Source organism: Carcharodon carcharias, chromosome 27 (genome assembly GCF_017639515.1).
Source record: "Carcharodon carcharias isolate sCarCar2 chromosome 27, sCarCar2.pri, whole genome shotgun sequence".
Taxonomy (NCBI): Eukaryota; Metazoa; Chordata; class Chondrichthyes; order Lamniformes; family Lamnidae; genus Carcharodon; species Carcharodon carcharias.
Window position 1 is genome coordinate 11728085 of NC_054493.1, and position 18432 is coordinate 11746516.

Sequence of the window (18432 nt, forward strand, 5' to 3'; positions counted from 1 at the left end):
TCAGAGAGCAGTGTGAATCTTTGAGAAATATTGAATGTGAGCGGCCCGGTATGAACTCACAGAATACGTTAGCTGGAGTCAGTGTGAAATATTGAATATGGGCGAGAAAACCCCAAGACCCGGTCTCTTTAGTTAATTCAACAGAAGACCCCTCTGAATTGGACCTGAAGCTGGTGTTTTGCTCCTGGTTAATTCTTCTGAATATAATATTCATCTCCCGGTTCTAACCACGACCTTCATGGACAATTTCTCCAACTGGTGTTTCATGTGCTCCGGATTTACAGAGCCTGTTTGCTGTTTTCCACCCTGATCTGCACAGATGTGACAGGTGAAAATGAGGTGATGCAGCTCCCTCGGCGGGTGGTTGTCAGTGAAACGGTAATCGTGTTTATGAACTGTACTATCACCATTGCATTTGACATCGTGCGTTGATACAGGCAACTCCCGAATCAGCCGACCCAGCTTCCGGTGATGGCAACAAGAGGAGCCGATCAACACGGGAGGATCGCTGCTTCAATCGTTGTAGACAACAAGCTCAGTGTCCTGACTGTGAGGGGCGCCCGGGTTACAGACGCGGCCGTGCGCCGTGAACCACTGCGCAACATACATATGGAGAGATAAAAACAAAAAAACTGCGGATGCTGGAAATCCAAAACAAAAACAGAATTACCTGGAAAAACTCAGCAGGTCTGGCAGCATCGGCGGAGAAGAAAAGAGTTGACGTTTCGAGTCCTCATGACCCTTCGACAGAACTTGAGTTCGAGTCCAGGAAAGAGCTGAAATATAAGCTGGTTTAAGGTGTGTGTGTGGGGGGCGGAGAGATAGAGAGACAGAGAGGTGGAGGGGGTTGGTGTGGTTGTAGCGACAAACAAGCAGTGATAGAAGCAGATCATCAAAAGATGTCAACAACAATAGTACAATAGAACACATAGGTGTTAAAGTTAAAGTTGGTGATGTTATCTAAACGAATGTGCTAATTAAGAATGGATGGTAGGGCACTCAAGGTATAGCTCTAGTGGGTTTTTTTTTATATAATGGAAATAGGTGGGAAAAGGAAAATCTTTATAATTTATTGGGAAAAAAAAGAAGGGGGAAACAGAAAGGGGGTGGGGATGGGGGAGGGGACTCACGACCTAAAGTTGTTGAATTCAATATTCAGTCCGGAAGGCTGTAAAGTCCCTAGTCGGAAGATGAGGTGTTGTTCCTCCAGTTTGCGTTGGGCTTCACTGGAACAATGCAGCAAGCCAAGGACAGACATGTGGGCAAGAGAGCAGGGTGGAGTGTTAAAATGGCAAGCGACAGGGAGGTTTGGGTCATTCTTGCGGACAGACCGCAGGTGTTCTGCAAAGCGGTCGCCCAGTTTACGTTTGGTCTCTCCAATGTAGAGGAGACCACATTGGGAGCAACGAATGCAGTAGACTAAGTTGGGGGAAATGCAAGTGAAATGCTGCTTCACTTGAAAGGAGTGTTTGGGTCCTTGGACGGTGAGGAGAGAGGAAGTGAAGGGGCAGGTGTTGCATCTTTTGCGTGGGCAAGGGGTTGTGCCATAGGAGGGGGTTGAGGAGTAGGGGGTGATGGAGGAGTGGACCAGGGTGTCCCGGAGGGAGCGATCCCTACGGAATGCCGATAAGGGGGGTGAAGGGAAGATGTGTTTGGTAGTGGCATCATGCTGGAGTTGGCGGAAATGGCGGAGGATGATCCTTTGAATGCGGAGGCTTGTGGGGTGATAAGTGAGGACAAGGGGGACCCTATCATGTTTCTGGGAGGGAGGAGAAGGAGTGAGGGCGGATGCGCGGGAGATGGGCCGGACACGGTTGAGGGCCCTGTCAACGACCGTGGGTGGAAACCCACGTGGGTGAAAATCCCCCACCAGGATGGTCTGAGGGCCCTTAGCTTCTTCCTCGAACAGAGGCCCGAACAATCCCCATCCACCACTACTCTCCTCCGTCTGGCTGAACTTGTTCTCACGCTGAACAATTTCTCCTTCAACTCCTCTCACTTCCTCCAAATAAAAGGTGTGGCTATGGGTACCCGCATGGGCCCCAGCTATGCCTGTCTCTTTATGGGGTATGTGGAACATTCCTTGTTGCAGTCCTACTCCGGCCCCCTTCCACAACTCTTTCTCCGGTACATCGATGATTATTTCGGTGCTGCTTCATGCTCTCGTCAGGACTTGGAAAAATTTATTAATTTTGCTTCCAATCTCCACCCCTCCATCATTTTCACGTGGTCCATCTCTGACACTTCCCTTCCCTTCCTTGACCTCTCTGTCTCAATCTCTGGTGATAGACTGTCCACCAATATCCATTACAAACCCACCGACACCCACAGCTATCTCGACTACAGCTCCTCACACCCCACTTCCTGTAAGGACTCCATCCCATTCTCTCAGTTCCTTCGCCTCCGTCGCATCTGTTCCGATGATGCTACATTCAAAAACAGTTCCTCTGACATGTCCTCCTTCTTCCTTAACCGAGGTTTTCCACCCACGGTCGTTGACAGGGCCCTCAACCGTGTCCGGCCCATCTCCCGCGCATCCGCCCTCACTCCTTCTCCTCCCTCCCAGAAACATGATAGGGTCCCCCTTGTCCTCACTTATCACCCCACCAGCCTCCGCATTCAAAGGATCATCCTCCGCCATTTCCGCCAACTCCAGCATGATGCCACTACCAAACACATCTTCCCTTCACCCCCCTTATCGGCATTCCGTAGGGATCGCTCCCTCCGGGACACCCTGGTCCACTCCTCCATCACCCCCTACTCCTCAACCCCCTCCTATGGCACAACCCCTTGCCCACGCAAAAGATGCAACACCTGCCCCTTCACTTCCTCTCTCCTCACCGTCCAACGACCCAAACACTCCTTTCAAGTGAAGCAGCATTTCACTTGCATTTCCCCCAACTTAGTCTACTGCATTCGTTGCTCCCAATGTGGTCTCCTCTACATTGGAGAGACCAAACGTAAACTGGGCGACCGCTTTGCAGAACACCTGCGGTCTGTCCGCAAGAATGACCCAAACCTCCCTGTCGCTTGCCATTTTAACACTCCACCCTGCTCTCTTGTCCACATGTCTGTCCTTGGCTTGCTGCATTGTTCCAGTGAAGCCCAACGCAAACTGGAGGAACAACACCTCATCTTCCGACTAGGGACTTTACAGCCTTCCGGACTGAATATTGAATTCAACAACTTTAGGTCGTGAGTCCCCTCCCCCATCCCCACCCCCTTTCTGTTTCCCCCTTCTTTTTTTTTCCCAATAAATTATAAAGATTTTCCTTTTCCCACCTATTTCCATTATATAAAAAAAAACCCACTAGAGCTATACCTTGAGTGCCCTACCATCCATTCTTAATTAGCACATTCGTTTAGATAATATCACCAACTTTAACTTTAACACCTATGTGTTCTATTGTACTATTGTTGTTGACATCTTTTGATGATCTGCTTCTATCACTGCTTGTTTGTCGCTACAACCACACCAACCCCCTCCACCTCTCTGTCTCTCTATCTCTCCGCCCCCCACACACACACCTTAAACCAGCTTATATTTCAGCTCTTTCCTGGACTCGAACTCAAGTTCTGTCGAAGGGTCATGAGGACTCAAAACGTCAACTCTTTTCTTCTCCGCCGATGCTGCCAGACCTGCTGAGTTTTTCCAGGTAATTCTGTTTTTGTTTTATACATATGGAGAGCTCGTACGGAAACCTGCGCCGTGTGGAATAGCGGCTCCGCTTTCACTGGAGGATCCGAGTTTCCAGAATCTCAAGATTTAAAAGGGGGTGAGAAATGAAGGGCGTTGAAACACAAACGGAGAAAAAGCAGGTGTCAGCGCACACGCCACAATGAGTGAGAGGAAAACAGAAAGCTAAAAAGTGCAGTAATAATACGTGACGAGAACAGAAAATTAGGAAACTATAGAAAGTGTAAAAGAACGAGTGTAATATGCAGAGATTTTAGGTCTTGGAAAATCATAAATAAAATGAATCATAAATAAAGTAAAAAGCCCTTTCCTTTAACACCCCTGATAACGTTACAAAGAGAGCAGCTGAGAAACTAACATGCCAATTATTTATCACTGTGAACCTGACTTCAGTGTTCAGGGGCCATCAATGATAACAAGAGAACTGAAAAGTATTGAATAAAACAGCAGATCAATTGTAGAATACTAAAAACTCTTGACTATTCAGATCACTCAGGAACGCGTTGACCTGTTGGTCACTTTCAGATGTTCATTGTATTTCGTTACATTTTCTAATGTATCAGGATTTTTATCCTCTGTAACTTTTTTGTGTTATGACTGCCTTACAACATCTCTTCTCCATTGCTCACACGCAAATAGCAAGAAATGACAAAGAAAAATAGTAATAACTGAAAATATCTATGTTAATGCTGCCATATTACCTTTCCTTAATAATCTATTGTTGGAAACCGATGCTCATGTTACAAACAGCAAGAGGAACTTGGCTGAACTCACATATTTCATCATGTCTTATCTCCCCAATCGGTATAATTGCCATAGTGTAGCTTCTGTTTTCTTTCTCTCATAAAGCTAGACCGTTAAAAGCCCAGCTGTGCTGAATGTGGGTGAAGAGACGATGGGTGAAGAGAGGTTGAGCAGGTTAATGCGACAAATGATCTTAAAGGCGAAGGCGAGCTGCTTTCATTCTAGCCCTATGTTCTTAGTTTTATTATACCTATTCTCTTGTTATGGGCAATTATAGCAAGGCTAGCATTTATTGTCCATCCCTAACTTCACGTAAGAATATTGTGGTGAAGCTTTTCCTTGAACTGCCAGAGTGTGCATGGTGAAGGTGTTCCTCCAGTGCTTTCTGGTGATGCTTTCAGGATTTTAGCTGAGAGCCAACACAAGGAACTGCAGCTTGTGCCGGGATTAGCATTGGGTGTGATCCATAGAATTGCTGGATTTGGGTGGCTTGAGAGAGAAGTGGAGGGGGGTGGTGTGGTTGTAGGGACAAACAAGCAGTGATAGAAGCAAATCATCAGAAGATGTCACAGATAACAGAACAAAAGAACACATAGGTGTTAAAGTTGGTGATATTATCTAAACGAATGTGCTAATTAAGAATGGATAGTAGGGCACTCAAGGTATAGCTCTAGAATGTAAAATACTTTGCTGAGCATTTCTGCCCTAAGACCTTTAATTATCAAAATTTTACGAAATCTCTGAACACATTTTTGCATTATGTTCAGAATATATTGGATGTAAATGGAACAGAGCAGGCCTTCTCCAATGCTGCATGTGCTACTCTCGGCTTGTTATTTATTTGAAATCAGCTCGATATACTGATAATTTAATGAAGTTCTGGTTTCTCCACAGTATGCCGCCTATTCTATTCACCTTATCACATTGCGGCAGTGTTTTTGTACGGGGCTCCCTCTGGTTCCTGTCACTGTGTCTCTCAGCCCGCAGTAATACACCGCGCTGTCAGACAGCAGCAAGTCACGGATGGTGAAATTCCCCTCACTTTTCGAAGTGTCGATCGATGCAGAAAATCGAATCCCTACGCCATCTGCTCTGACAACATCCCCGTAGTTAGGGATGTAGATCAAGAATTTGGGGGCTTTATCCTTGTCCTGACGGTACAGTTGTAAGGAATATGAGCTATAAGTGCCCGAGTAGCTATAATTAACGGTCATCGAATGTCCTTCGAAATGTATCGCTATAAGCGGCTCCTGTGATACCGACTCTGCACCATTAACACCTGTAGAAATTTAGAAATACAGAACGTTAAGCTTTTATCATCATTTTAATATACTTAATATCATCAGGTGACGGGGCACATTAGAAACAGAGACAAAACATAGTGAACATAGAACACATTGCCTGCAAGGAGATTTTGCAGCTGTAAGCTTACCAGTTACGAGAGCTGCAGTTGTGAGGAACGAATAAAAAGTAATAACCGACATGCTTGCAGACAGTTGAAGCCGGATTTGAATAGAACCTGAAATTGTTTTCGTGAAGAGTTGGGTTAACGTTGAGCAACATCCGGTGTCTCTGCCGATTGGTTCATTCCTGACAGAGTCAGCAGGTGGACCAATCAAATCCTTTATTCTGTTATTCGTCCAATCAGCTGAGAGCTCCTTTATCCTCCAATTTATGACATCCGAGCGGCTAGCAGTGAACGGAACAGGGAACAGGACAGGAGTTCAACATTATGTTCTCCCTCCAACTGTTTCAGTCTCTGAGGTGGGTGGAGTGAAGGGAAAGAGTTCATATTGTGCTGGTAGCAATGCCGGAGCCTCCCATTAAAAGAGCTGCTCACTGATCGGTACAGCTACCCACAGCTAATAGAAAGGTTGGTATAGAGGGCCAGAGTGCCCAAAAATGAATAAAACAACGTGTTCCATTAGACAAACACCACCTAATATAAAGTTGGGTATAGAGGGCCAGGGCGCTCTGAAGGCTTTGAATAAAGCGACACGGTCAATTAGACCACGTATTGTATAGATGAAATGAGGGCAGACTGACAGGCTTGAGCAGAATGTGAGAGTGCAAACTGCAGTTGAGATCAGACAAACTGTGGGGATCTGCTCAGTGAAATATTTTTGCAATATCTTTACATTCTTAATATCTCGGTTGTTCATCGTAATAATTATGATAAAACAACGTGTATTTGAAATTAATGCCTCTATTTCAGAATATGTTTCTTTAATTCTTTTTCTAAATGAAATAACTGAATAATGTTTCAAACATGTGAAGCAGCAATTTTTCTTGGAGAAAGAGTGGAGAGGTGGGATTAATTGGATAGCCCATGCGAAGAGCCAACACAAGCACAATGGGGCGATAGGACTCCCCCTCTGCTGTACGGAGTACTAATGGACTCCTCTTCTGCTGTATGGTGCATTAATGGACTCCACCTCTGCTGTATAGTGCATTAATGGACTCCTCCTCTGCTCTTTGATATACTGATGGACTCCTCCTCTGCAGTATGGTGTATTGATGAACTCCTCCTCTGCTGTATGGTTTATTGATGTACTCCTTCTCTGCTGTATGGTGTGCTGATGGACTGCTCCTCTGCTGTATGGTGTGTTGATGGACTCCTCCTCTGCAGTGTGCTGTATTGATGGACTCCTCCTCTGCTGTATGGTTTATTGATGTACTCCTCCTCTGCTGTACGGAGTATTAATGGACTCCTCTTCTACTGTATGGTGCATTAATGGACTCCACCTCTGCTGTATGGTGCACTGATGGATTCCTCCTCTGCTCTTTGATATATTGATGGACTCCTCCTCTGCAGTATGGTGTATTGATGAACTCCTCCTCTGCAGTATGGTGTATTGATGGACTCCTTCTCTGCTGTATGGTGTGCTGATGGACTGCTCCTCTGCTGTATGGTGTGTTGATGGGCTCTTGCTCTGCTGTATGGTGTGTTGATGGGCTCTTGCTCTGCTGTATGGTGTGTTGATGGACTCTTCCTCTGCTGTATGGTGTGTTGATGGACTCCTCTTCTGCTGTATGGTGTGTTGATGGACTCCTCCTCTGCAGTGTGCTGTATTGATGGACTCCTCCTCTGCTGTATGGTGTGTTGATGGGCTCTTGCTCTGCTGTATGGTGTGTTGATGGGCTCTTGCTCTGCTGTATAGTGTATTGATGGACTCCTCTTCTGCAGTATGGTGTATTGATGGGCTCCTGCTCTGCTGCGTGGTGTATTGATTAACTCTTCCTATGCTGTATGGTGTGTTGATGCACTGCGCCCCTGATGTGCTTGGTCATTGATCTCTGCCTGCAACTGAAATGATTGAACCAAACACTGTTGCCAACTCAGACCTGCCTCAACATCGCGAAGATAAGTTTTATTTGGTTTAACATTTCCAACCCAACCATCAAGAGCTGGTAGTTAACAACATGAAGACAAAATGATAGCAGTGAAACAGTAACAGGCTTCAGCCGATCCTATTAACCCTGTCCCTGCAGAATGGATGGTGTCTGTGGGCCTGCAGTTCACAAAGGAGACAGCACATTGAGTGAAACAGAGGCTGCTGTGGAGATTGTCAGCTTGGAATGGTTGTTTTATCTTTCAGTACCTCACTGCACAATAATACAGCCCAGACTAACACAGCCTAGTTTCTGATCCCACGGTGCTGACCCTACTGGGAATGTTATAACTTCTTGTTGGGTAAATGAATATGTTGAAGAATCTGCCTGTGGTGCATCTGCTAACAGCTGACCTGATAAATTACGGGCCACGATTCTGTCGTATTCTGTACCAGTGAATACTCTCAGGGGCCCTGGTGATTGCATTTTACTGCAATTCAATCGATTGTCCCTCTTCTGTAAAGATCTGCTGTGACTGGTTGATCACAGTCTCTCCGCTGATAACTTCTGATACAGAAGATAAGAAACATGTTCTAATGGCAAAAACTATTCTCCACAAAATCCTCACCTAAAATCAAAACCAGAAGCTGTAATTCCATTCATTGTGTTTTCCTGGTTTCTGCACTCGCTGGATCAGGAATATTGCTGCAGAATTGGTTTAATTTGGGGTCATTGAGATTTACAATCAAATATATTTTTTTGATAAACATATTTCACATCGTCAACGAGAGCAAGAGAACAATCGAACGCTGATATATTTTTCGCACTGACATGCCCTCTGGAGCCAGGTTTCACATTTTTCCTTTTCAGTAAAAGATACAACTATCTCCTATAGCTCAGGAAAGGCTGTTGGGCCAACTCGGAGTTCCAAAGAAGAGTTAAATTCGAATCAAAGCTTTAAACCTGTTTCCCTTTCCACAGATGCTTCCAGACCTGCCGTGTCTTAAAGCACTTTTTAAATTTTATTTTAGAGCATCCACAGTATACTTTTATACAAGGATAGGCATCTATTGTGTCTGATCGGGACTGAGCACATCAACTGGTTTGATGCTCCGATTTCTGATGAATGTAATTGGAGCCTAGAAAATGAGTAGAAACCGCACTTGGTTTAGGAAACGAATGTCCTGATATAAAATAGAGAGATTTAGAGGCCTGTTATGGCCAGGAATGTACATGTCTTGTGTTGTTGCTGCGCCCTATTGACTAATCTCCTTTTCTGCAACAGTAACAGACATCTAATCCTGAAGACTCCCCAGGGAATTTAATGTAAAAACAACACTTGGATATTTTCAATGAATCAAATAATCACGAAGTGCTAGAGCGCCGCCTGGGCAGCGAAGTACTTGTTCTTCAAACATGCTTGTAAGTGACAGACAGAGGGAGGAGCAGATTGAGAGACAGAGAAGGAAAATGAGGGAGGAAAGACAAAGATACAAATGAAGGAGAGACATGGAGATAAGCAGAGAGAGATAACCAGGAAAGAGAGAGAGAGACAGAGATGGCATAGTCGCTGGATGAGTAATGGAGAGGCCCAGGGTTTTCCCCCTATAATGCTCCCGGGATGCAGGTTTGAATCCCACCATGGCAGATCGTGGAATTTGAATTCAATTTAAAAAAATTTGAATCAAACGTCTAATGGCGACCATGAAACCATTGCCAATTGTCATAAAAACTTCTCTGGTTCACTATGTCCTTTGGGGAAGGAAATCTGCTCTCCTTACCTGGTCTGGCCTATATGTGACTCCAGACCAGCAGCAATGTGGTTGACTCTTAAATGCCCTCTGAACAAGGGCAATTAGGGATGAGCAATAAATGCTGGCCTGCCAGCCAGGGCCCACATCTCATTAATGAATAAATAAAAAGATGAAGGTACAGTAAAGGGAACATATGCAGCAACATGAACAATATTCTAAATGGAAGCAGGAATTCCAGGAAGGGAAAGAAAAATAACATAACGTTGCACGTGATAGGGAAAGGATGATTTCCGAGAGCCACTTGACTTGGATTATGTGACCAGTCTCATCAACACCATGTTATCGTGCCCAAACCCGCTGTAATAGACGCACAGAGACAACCAGGGAGCTCCAGTTAAAGGAACATGTTACTGTTACATGATTATATCGCATTTCTCCTTCTTCTTCTTCTTATAATGTATTTTAGTGCAGGTGACATTATACACGAGGGCTAATTCAAGCTTTATTTTAAATCCTGGCGATTCCATTGTTTATTTCAATATCTCAACCATTACTGGTTAAAATAAGCCTGTTTTAAACAATATGAAACAACCGAGGTTCCAGTAGGATGCCAAGTCCCAAATATCAACACAGAAAAAGGATGCACATAGGACGTCTGCCATATTTGGGATTTAAATATAACAGTTTTCATTTTAATACTGCCTCTGAGCTATGGTTAAATAATTTATCTACTGTAGCTGCTCCTATGAAGTGAGCACTTTTCTGAACTCATTGAAATAGGAGACTGGGATAAATTGGATTTTTTGCACTCTGAATTTCAGGGAAAACGGGAAAAAGAGAAAGAGGCAGAGAAAGTGTTTGTGAGAAACAGAGACAGGGGAGATAGAGCCACAGAGACCGAAAGGCAAAACGAGACAGAGAGACCCCAAGACCAAGAGAGATCCAGAAAACCCAGAAAGACAGGGAGGAGAAAGTCAGAAGAAATAATTTGTCCGCAGCGAACATTGATTGGTGCTCAATTATCATCAGTTCTGAGAGACCAGCCAATCCTGTCGCTGGGACGCGCCCCTAAGTTTCTCAATAAGTGAAGCCTGCCCCTGATCCGAATTTCCTCTTTACAATCAGAACAGAAGTGTCAACATATTTCAAATTATATCTTACTTCTTCCAAACTCTAATCCTGTCACCATGTGGTCCCCATGTTCCTTACTGCTAATAATGGCCTTGCTGCCCGGTGAGTCAATGTTTAAGTGGTCAGTGTCCGTTACTTGTGTTATCTTCACTCCCAGATATTTGATACATTCTTTGCTTTGTTGCAGGAACAAATGGTAAAGATTCAGTTTCCCAAGATCCCCCTGAGTTAACGGTTCTGGAAGGACAGAGCATAAAACTGGACTGTAATTACTCGACAGCTGCTGTTCCAACTCTGTTCTGGTACACCCAGTACCCTGGGGAAGCTCCGAGATATTTAATGAGGATATATAGCTTGGGGGATGCAAAGAAGTCTCTAGATTTCCCAGACAGATTCTCAGCTCTTTCACACAAAGGAAATAAAACGGTTCCTTTAAATATCGCTGGAGTTCTCCTCTCCGACAGCGCCGTATATTTCTGTGCCATGGACCCCACATTGCTGCAGAGATATAGCTGATCCCGTACTAAAACCCCCACTGAGAGTTCCCGTTAGTGCTCAGAAGAGGGCGCTCTCACACCGATAAACGGAAGCAATAGCTCAGCCTGCAAGGGTCACAGGGTCTTCAATAAAATATCAAAACAATGGCAGCGCTGAAGAAGAGCGGGCGGGCAGCAACAACCTCACACCCCATCAATGCTGAAGCTCCCTCTCAGTTTCACTTTGTCATCACAAGTCCCGGAGCCCCGAGTCTGACGTGCACAGTATAACTGGTGCTGGGCTCAGTTTGATACACAACGGCGATGCCTTTAGCTGGTGGCTATCTTGGCTTGAATGTTATGACAGTTGTTTTATACAAATGGATAGCATCCGACACGTGAATCTGAGCTTCACTTTAGGGATTGTACCCATGGATGTCTTACTTTTCCCCACACGTGAGCGTGATCACTATTTCTGACAGCAATATTTCATACATCCATTGTCCAGATCCGTTATCTTCTGCTAGACTGTACTTTCCATTATTGTATTACCTTGAACGACGCTAAATTGTGACTTTTGTTCATTTTACGGGATGCTGGCCAGGCCAAAATGCATTGCGCATCCCTAATTGCCCTTGAGAATGTGCTGGTGAGCTGCCTTCTTGAACCGTTGCAGTCCGTGGTGTAGGTACACCCACAGTGCTGTTAAGGAACGAGTTACAGGGCTTTGACCCAGCGGCAGTGAAGGAACAGCGATACATTTCCAAGTCAGGATGGTGAATTCCTTGAAGGGGAACTTCCCAGCTGGTGGTGTTCCCATGCATTTACTGCCCTTGTCCTTCCAGATGGTAGTGTTCGAGAGTTTGGAAGGCGCTACCTAAGGAGCCTTGGTGAATTCCTGCAGTGCATCTTGGAGATGGTACACACAGCTGCAACTTTTCGTCGTTGATGGAGGGGGTGAATGATTGTGGATGGGGTGCCAATAAAGTGGGCTGCTTTGTCCTGGACAGTGTCAAGCTTCTTTAGTGCTGTGGGAGCTGCACATAATCAGGCAATGGGTGAGCATTCCATCACACTCCTGACTTGTGTCTAGTAGGTGCTGGACAGCGAGTCAGGAGATGAATTACTTGCCGCAGGATTCCTAGCCCCTGGTCTGTTCTTTTAGCCACTGTATTTATATGGCCAGTGCAGTTCAGTTTCTGGTCAATGGTAACCCCCGGGATATTGATACTGGGGGTTCAGTGATTGTAATGCCATTGAACATCAAGGTACAATGGTTGGATTCTCTCTTGCTGGAGATGGTGATTGCCTGGCACTTGTGTGGTGCGAATGTTACTTGCCACTTGTCAGTCCAAGCCTGGATATTGTCCAGGTCTTGCTGCATTTGAACATGGTCTGCTTCAGTATCTGAGGAGTCGGGAATGGTGCTGAACATTATGCAATCATCAGCGAACATCCCCACTCCTCACCTTATGATGGAAGGAAAGTCATTGAAGAAGCAGCTGAAGATGGTTGGGCCGAGGACTCTACGTTAGGAACTCCTGCAGTGATCATCCGGCAGCAACCACAACCATCTTCCTTTATGCTTGGTACGACTCCAACCAGCGGAGAGTTTCCTCCCCGATTCCCATTGATGCCCGTATTGCTAGTGCTCCTTGATGCCACACTTAGTCAAATGCTGCCCTGATGTCCGAGGCAGTCACGCTCACCTCACCCACTCACCTCAACATCCGTTTGAAATTCAGTTACTTTCTGTTGAAGTCTATACCAGACAGTACATGCCCTCTAAGGTCCTTTCTGATAATGGTCATGCTGCTTGGTGATTCAATATTTAAAGAATTATTGTCTATTTCATGTGTTAAATTCAATCCTAGAATTTGACACACTTTGTTTTGTTACAGCAATAAGCATTGTCGAACAAGTGTCCCTGGATCCCTTTGAGTTAACTGTGTGGAAGAACAGGCCGTAATGATCAGCTATAGTTAGTCCATATCTGTGAGCTTTCTCTACATCTGCTGGTACATCAATTTGCCAGGTAAGCTCCGAGATATTTACTGAAGAGTTATAACTCGGGCTATGGAGCCGAGACTCAAATTTTCCCAGGCTGGCTCTTTGCTGATTTGGACAAGGCTAAAGGCAGCAATACAAATGTTTCAAAGTAAACCTGTCAGTTATTGCTCTCTGTGAGCCCAGGAACAAACTAAAGTCCTAGGTGGACGTCAGAAACATTTAACTGAGCAGCAAATACTCGCTGAGGTTTCTGTGCGGGTTTTCAGCTTATATCTGACACGGCCTCACAGCACAACAATAGTCTGCTCCGTCCTCCACACACAGGTCTCTTATATTGAGATAACCAGACTTCTTAGACTCGTCAGCAGCCGCCAGATATCGTCCTGAGATTTCATCTATTTTCAGTCCTACTTTGCTGATTACCCAACTTGAAGGTTGTGCCGGCTTCTGCCGATACCATTGAATACTGTACATAACCTGGTCTGTATATACACATTCTAACTGCGCCAGTCCCCTTCTAGCTCAGTTAATGTCACTGGTGAATGAGTTACTGGATCTGGACAAGTCCGTCTGTGAAGATAGATGAAGAAACGAGCAGGAGCTTAAAGAGATTCGGCCTAAATGTGTATCAGGTCTATGAGTGTGCGTAAATTCCCATTTACCAAATTATCGTTACCTACATTAATTCCCAGTACAAGCTCTTTGGATCAATCTGCAAACCTGCCTTGATAAACATAATCCAGTACTTACTGTCGAACACAACTGCCAGTATTATCAGAAACATGTCTGAGTGAATCTCTCTCAGTGAATGTGAATGGAATGATCCAGAGATTGAGAAGGAGAGGGGGAACCCGGGCTCTGTTCATCTCATTGTTCAATCCACACACTGCAGGGGGCCAGGCCCATTGCGACCAAAAAACCATAAGAGCAGATGTAGGCCATTCGGCCCATCGAGCCTCCTCCGCCATTCACTGAGGTCATGGCTGATCTGATAATCCGCAGCTCCACTTTCCTACCTTTTCCCCATAACCTTTGATTACCTTATTGATTAAAAGTCTGTCCATCTCTGCCTTGGATATACTTAACGAGCCAGCTTCTTCAGCCCTCTGCGGTAAAGAATTCCACAGATTCACCATCCTCTGAGAGAAGAAATTCCTCTTCATCTCTGTCTTAAATTCGCGACCCCTTACTCTGAGAGACCTCACTCAGGATACCATCCTTATTGGCTGTGGCGTTGGTGACACGTGCCTTTATAATTAGCACGCTTGAGTTTGGCGCCCTCTGCTGGAGGATTCTGTTCAATCCGGTTGAGAATTGGGGCCATCGGGTGGATTTCGGGTTTACTGATTCACATATCAAAACACCAATGTCAGGTATGTTCTCTCAGAAATCCAAATTGGATCTGATCAGACTCGGTCCTTATCTTTGTTGATGTTTATGGCGGAAAGTAATGATAATCCATTGTAAATCACTGTTTAGCCGCCAAAGAAATGCCATTTTCATGAATGTCAAGATATTGGAGAAAGTAGACTGGGATGGCACCAGGGCTGACGGCCTTCAATGTGAGCAGGCTAGAGAAACTGATATTAGTCTTCTTCTGCCAAATTATTAAAGGAGACATTTAATCGAAATATTGAAAATGATAAGAAAGAAAAGTACAGCACAGGAACAGGCCCATTCAGCTATCCAAGTCTGCGCCGATCTTATTGCCTGTCAACTAAAACATTTTGCACTTCAGGGATCTGTATCCCTCTACTCCCCTCTTATGCATGTATTTCTCAAGCTGTTTCTTAAACATCACTATCGTACCTGCTTCCACCACCTCCTCTGGCAGCGAATTCCAGACACTCACTACCCTCTGCATAAAAAACTTGCCCCGTACATCTCCTCTATAGTTTTCTTCTCTCACCTTAAATCTATGTCTCCTTGTAATTGACTCTTCCACCCTGGGAAAAAGCTTCTGATTATCTACTCTGTCCATGCCACTCATAATTTTGTAAACTTCTATCAAGTCGCCCCTCAATCTCCGTCGCTCTAGTGAGAACAATCCGAGTTTCTCCAACCTCTCCTCATAGCTAATAAACTCCAGACCAGGCAGCATCCTGGTAAACCTCCTCTGCACCCTCTCCACCGCCTTCATATCCTTCTGGTAATGTGGTGACCAGAATAGCACACAATATTGCAAGTGTGGCCTAACAAAGGTTTTATACAGCTGCAGCATGACTTCCCAGCTTTTATACTCAATACCCCTGCCAGTGAAGGCAAGCATGCCATATGCCATCCTGGATACCTTATCCACCTGCGTTGTCACTTTCAGGGACCTGTGGACCTGTATACCCAGATCCCTATGCCCGTCAAGGCACTTAAGAGTTCTGCCATTTACTGTATAATTCCTGACTGTATTAGACCTTCCAAAATGCATTACCTTGTATTTGTCCGGATTAAACTCCACCTGCCATTTCTCTGCCCAAGTCTCCAACCAATCGACATCCCATTGGATCCTTTGACAATCCTCTTCACTATCTGCAACTCCTCCAAACTCAGTGCCGTCCGCAAACTTACTAATTAGTTCAGTTACGTTTTCCTCCAAATCATTTATGTATATTACAAGCAGCAAAGTACCCGGTACTGATCCCTGTGGAACACCACTAGTCACAGCTCTCCATTCAGAAAAGCACCCTTACACTGCTACCTTCTGTCTTCTATGACCAAGCCAATTCTGTATCCAACTTGCCAGCTCACCTCTGATCCCATGCGACTTTACCTTCTGTACCAGTCTGCCATGAGGGACTTGTCAAAGGCCTGACTGAAATCCATGTATATAACATCCACAGCCCTTCCATCATCGATCGTCTTTGTCACTTCCTCGAAAAACTTGATCAAGTTAGTGAGATACGGCCTCCCCTTCACAAAACCATGCTGCCTCTCATTAATATGCCCATTTGCTTCCAAATGGTAGTAAATCCTGTCACGAAGAATCTTCTCCAATAATTTCCCTACCACTGACGTAAGGCTCACTGGCCTGTAATTTCCTGGATTATCTCTGCTACCCTTCTTAAACAATGGAACAATATTGGCCATTCTCCAGTCCTCTGGGACTTCACCCGTAGCCAGTGAGGATACAAAGATTTCTGCCAAGGCCCCAGCAATCTCCTCTCTTGCTTCCCTCAGTACTCTGGGGTAGATCCCATCTGGCCCTGGGGACTTATCCACCTTAATATTCTTCAAGACGCCTAACACCTCCTCTTTTTTGATCTCAATATGACCCAGGCTATCTACACACTTTTCCCTAGAAAAATCGACTGCTAAGTCCTTCTCTTTGGTGAATACTCTTGAGAAGTATTCATTTAGTATCTCTCCAATTTCTTCTGGCTCCATACACATATTCCTACCTCTGTCCCTGAAAGGGCCTACCCTTTCCCTGGCTACCCTCTTGCTTTTTACGTATCTATAAAAGGCCTTGGGATTTTCCTTAATCCTGGTTGCTAGTGACTTTTCATGTCCCCCTTTAGCCCTCCTGGCTCCTTGCTTAAGTTTCTTCCTACTTTCTTTATATTCTCCACGGGCTTCATCTGTTTCCAGCCTTCTAGCCCTTATGAATGCTCCCCTTTCCTTAATGACTAATCTCATAATATCCTTCGTTATCCAAGGTTCCTCAAAACTTGCCATGCTTATCCTTCATCTAGCAGGAACTTGCCGGTCCTGAGTTCTTATGAACTGACGTTTGAAAGCCCCCCACATGTCAGTTGTTGATTTGCCCTCAAACATCCACCTCCAGTCTAGATTCCTCAGTTCCTGCCTAATATTGTTATAATTGGCCTTCCCCCAATTAAGCACTTTAATCTGAGGACTCCTCTCATCCTTATCCACCAGTACCTTGAAACTTATTGAATTATGGTCACTTTTCCCGAAATGCTCCCCTACTGAAACTTCGACCACCTGGCCGGATTCATTCCCGAATAGCAGGTCCAGTATTGCCCCTTCCCTAGTTGGACTATCTACATATTGTCTCAGGAAGCCCTCCTGGATGCACCTTACAAATCCTGCACCATCCAAACCCCTAGCACTAAGTGATTCCCAGTCAATATAGGGAAAGTTAAAATCACCCACCACAACAACCCTATTGCTTTTACATCTTTCCAGAATCTGTCTACACAACTGTTCCTCAATCTCCCACCGGCAATTAGGAGGCCGATAGTAAACCCCCAACATTGTGACTGCACCCTTCCTATTCCGGAGCTCTACCCATATTGCCTCGCTGCATGAGCCCACCGAGGTGACCTCCTGTTGTACAGCTGTGATATTCCCCTTAACCAGCAGTGCAACTCCCCCACCTCTTCGACATCCCTCTATATCCTGCCTGAAACATCTAAATGCTGGAATGTTTATCGACCAATCCTGTCCATCTTTCAAACAAGTCTCTGTAATAGCAATAACATCATAGCCCCAAGTACTAATCCAAGCTCTAAGCTTATCTGCCTTGCCTGTTATACTTCTCGCATTGAAACAAATGCATTTCAGACCCCCAGTCCCACTGCGTTCAGTAATTTTTCCCTGCCTGCCCTTCCTCTTAGTCCTACTGGCCATATTTACTGGTTGCCAGTCATTTATTTCATCTGCTGGCCTATGCTCTGATTCCCAGCCCCCTGCCATACTAGTTTAAACCCTCCCGAGTGACACAAGCAAACCTCGCAGCCAGGATATTGGTGCCCCTCCAGTTTAGGTGCAACCCATCCTTCTTGTACAGGTCCCACCTGCCCTGGAAGAGATCCCACTGATCCAGATATCGGAAACCCTCCCTCCTACACCATCTGTTCAGCCACGTGTTCAGCTGCTCTATCTTCCAATTTCTGGCCTCACTTGCACGTGGAACAGGGAGTAATCCTGAGATTACAACCCTAGAGGTCCTATTTTTTAACTTTCTGCCTAACTCCCTGAACTCCCGCTGCAGGACCTCGTCACTCTTCCTGCCTATGTCGTTAGTACCAATGTGTACCACGACCTCTGGCTGTTCTCCCTTCCACTTCAGAATGTCCCATACCCGATCAGAGACATCCTGGAACCTGGCATCACGGAGGCAACATACCATCCTGGTGTCTCCTTCACGACCACAGAAGCACCTGTCTGAGCCCCTGACTATAGAGTCTCCTATGACAATTGCTCTTCTGTGCTTTGAACACCCCTGCTGAACAACAGAGCCAGCCGTGGTGCCACTGCTCTGGCTACTGCTGTTGTTTTCCCCTGATAGGCCATCCCCCACCCCCCCCAACAGTATCCAAAATGGTAT

General features: G+C 45.3%; 1 protein-coding gene and 1 gene segment (V, D, J or C); one reads left to right on the top strand and one right to left on the bottom strand.

Annotated features, from left to right (window-relative positions):
* LOC121270240 (gastrula zinc finger protein XlCGF8.2DB-like) overlaps positions 1–18432 on the top strand; it is a 236152-nt gene that overhangs the window by 54133 nt on the left and 163587 nt on the right. The gene's annotated exons all lie outside the window — the stretch shown is intronic.
* On the bottom strand, positions 514–5925 carry LOC121270255. The segment is given in 3 exon segments: positions 514–594; positions 5386–5720; positions 5874–5925. Coding segments are annotated over 3 exon segments (468 nt in total).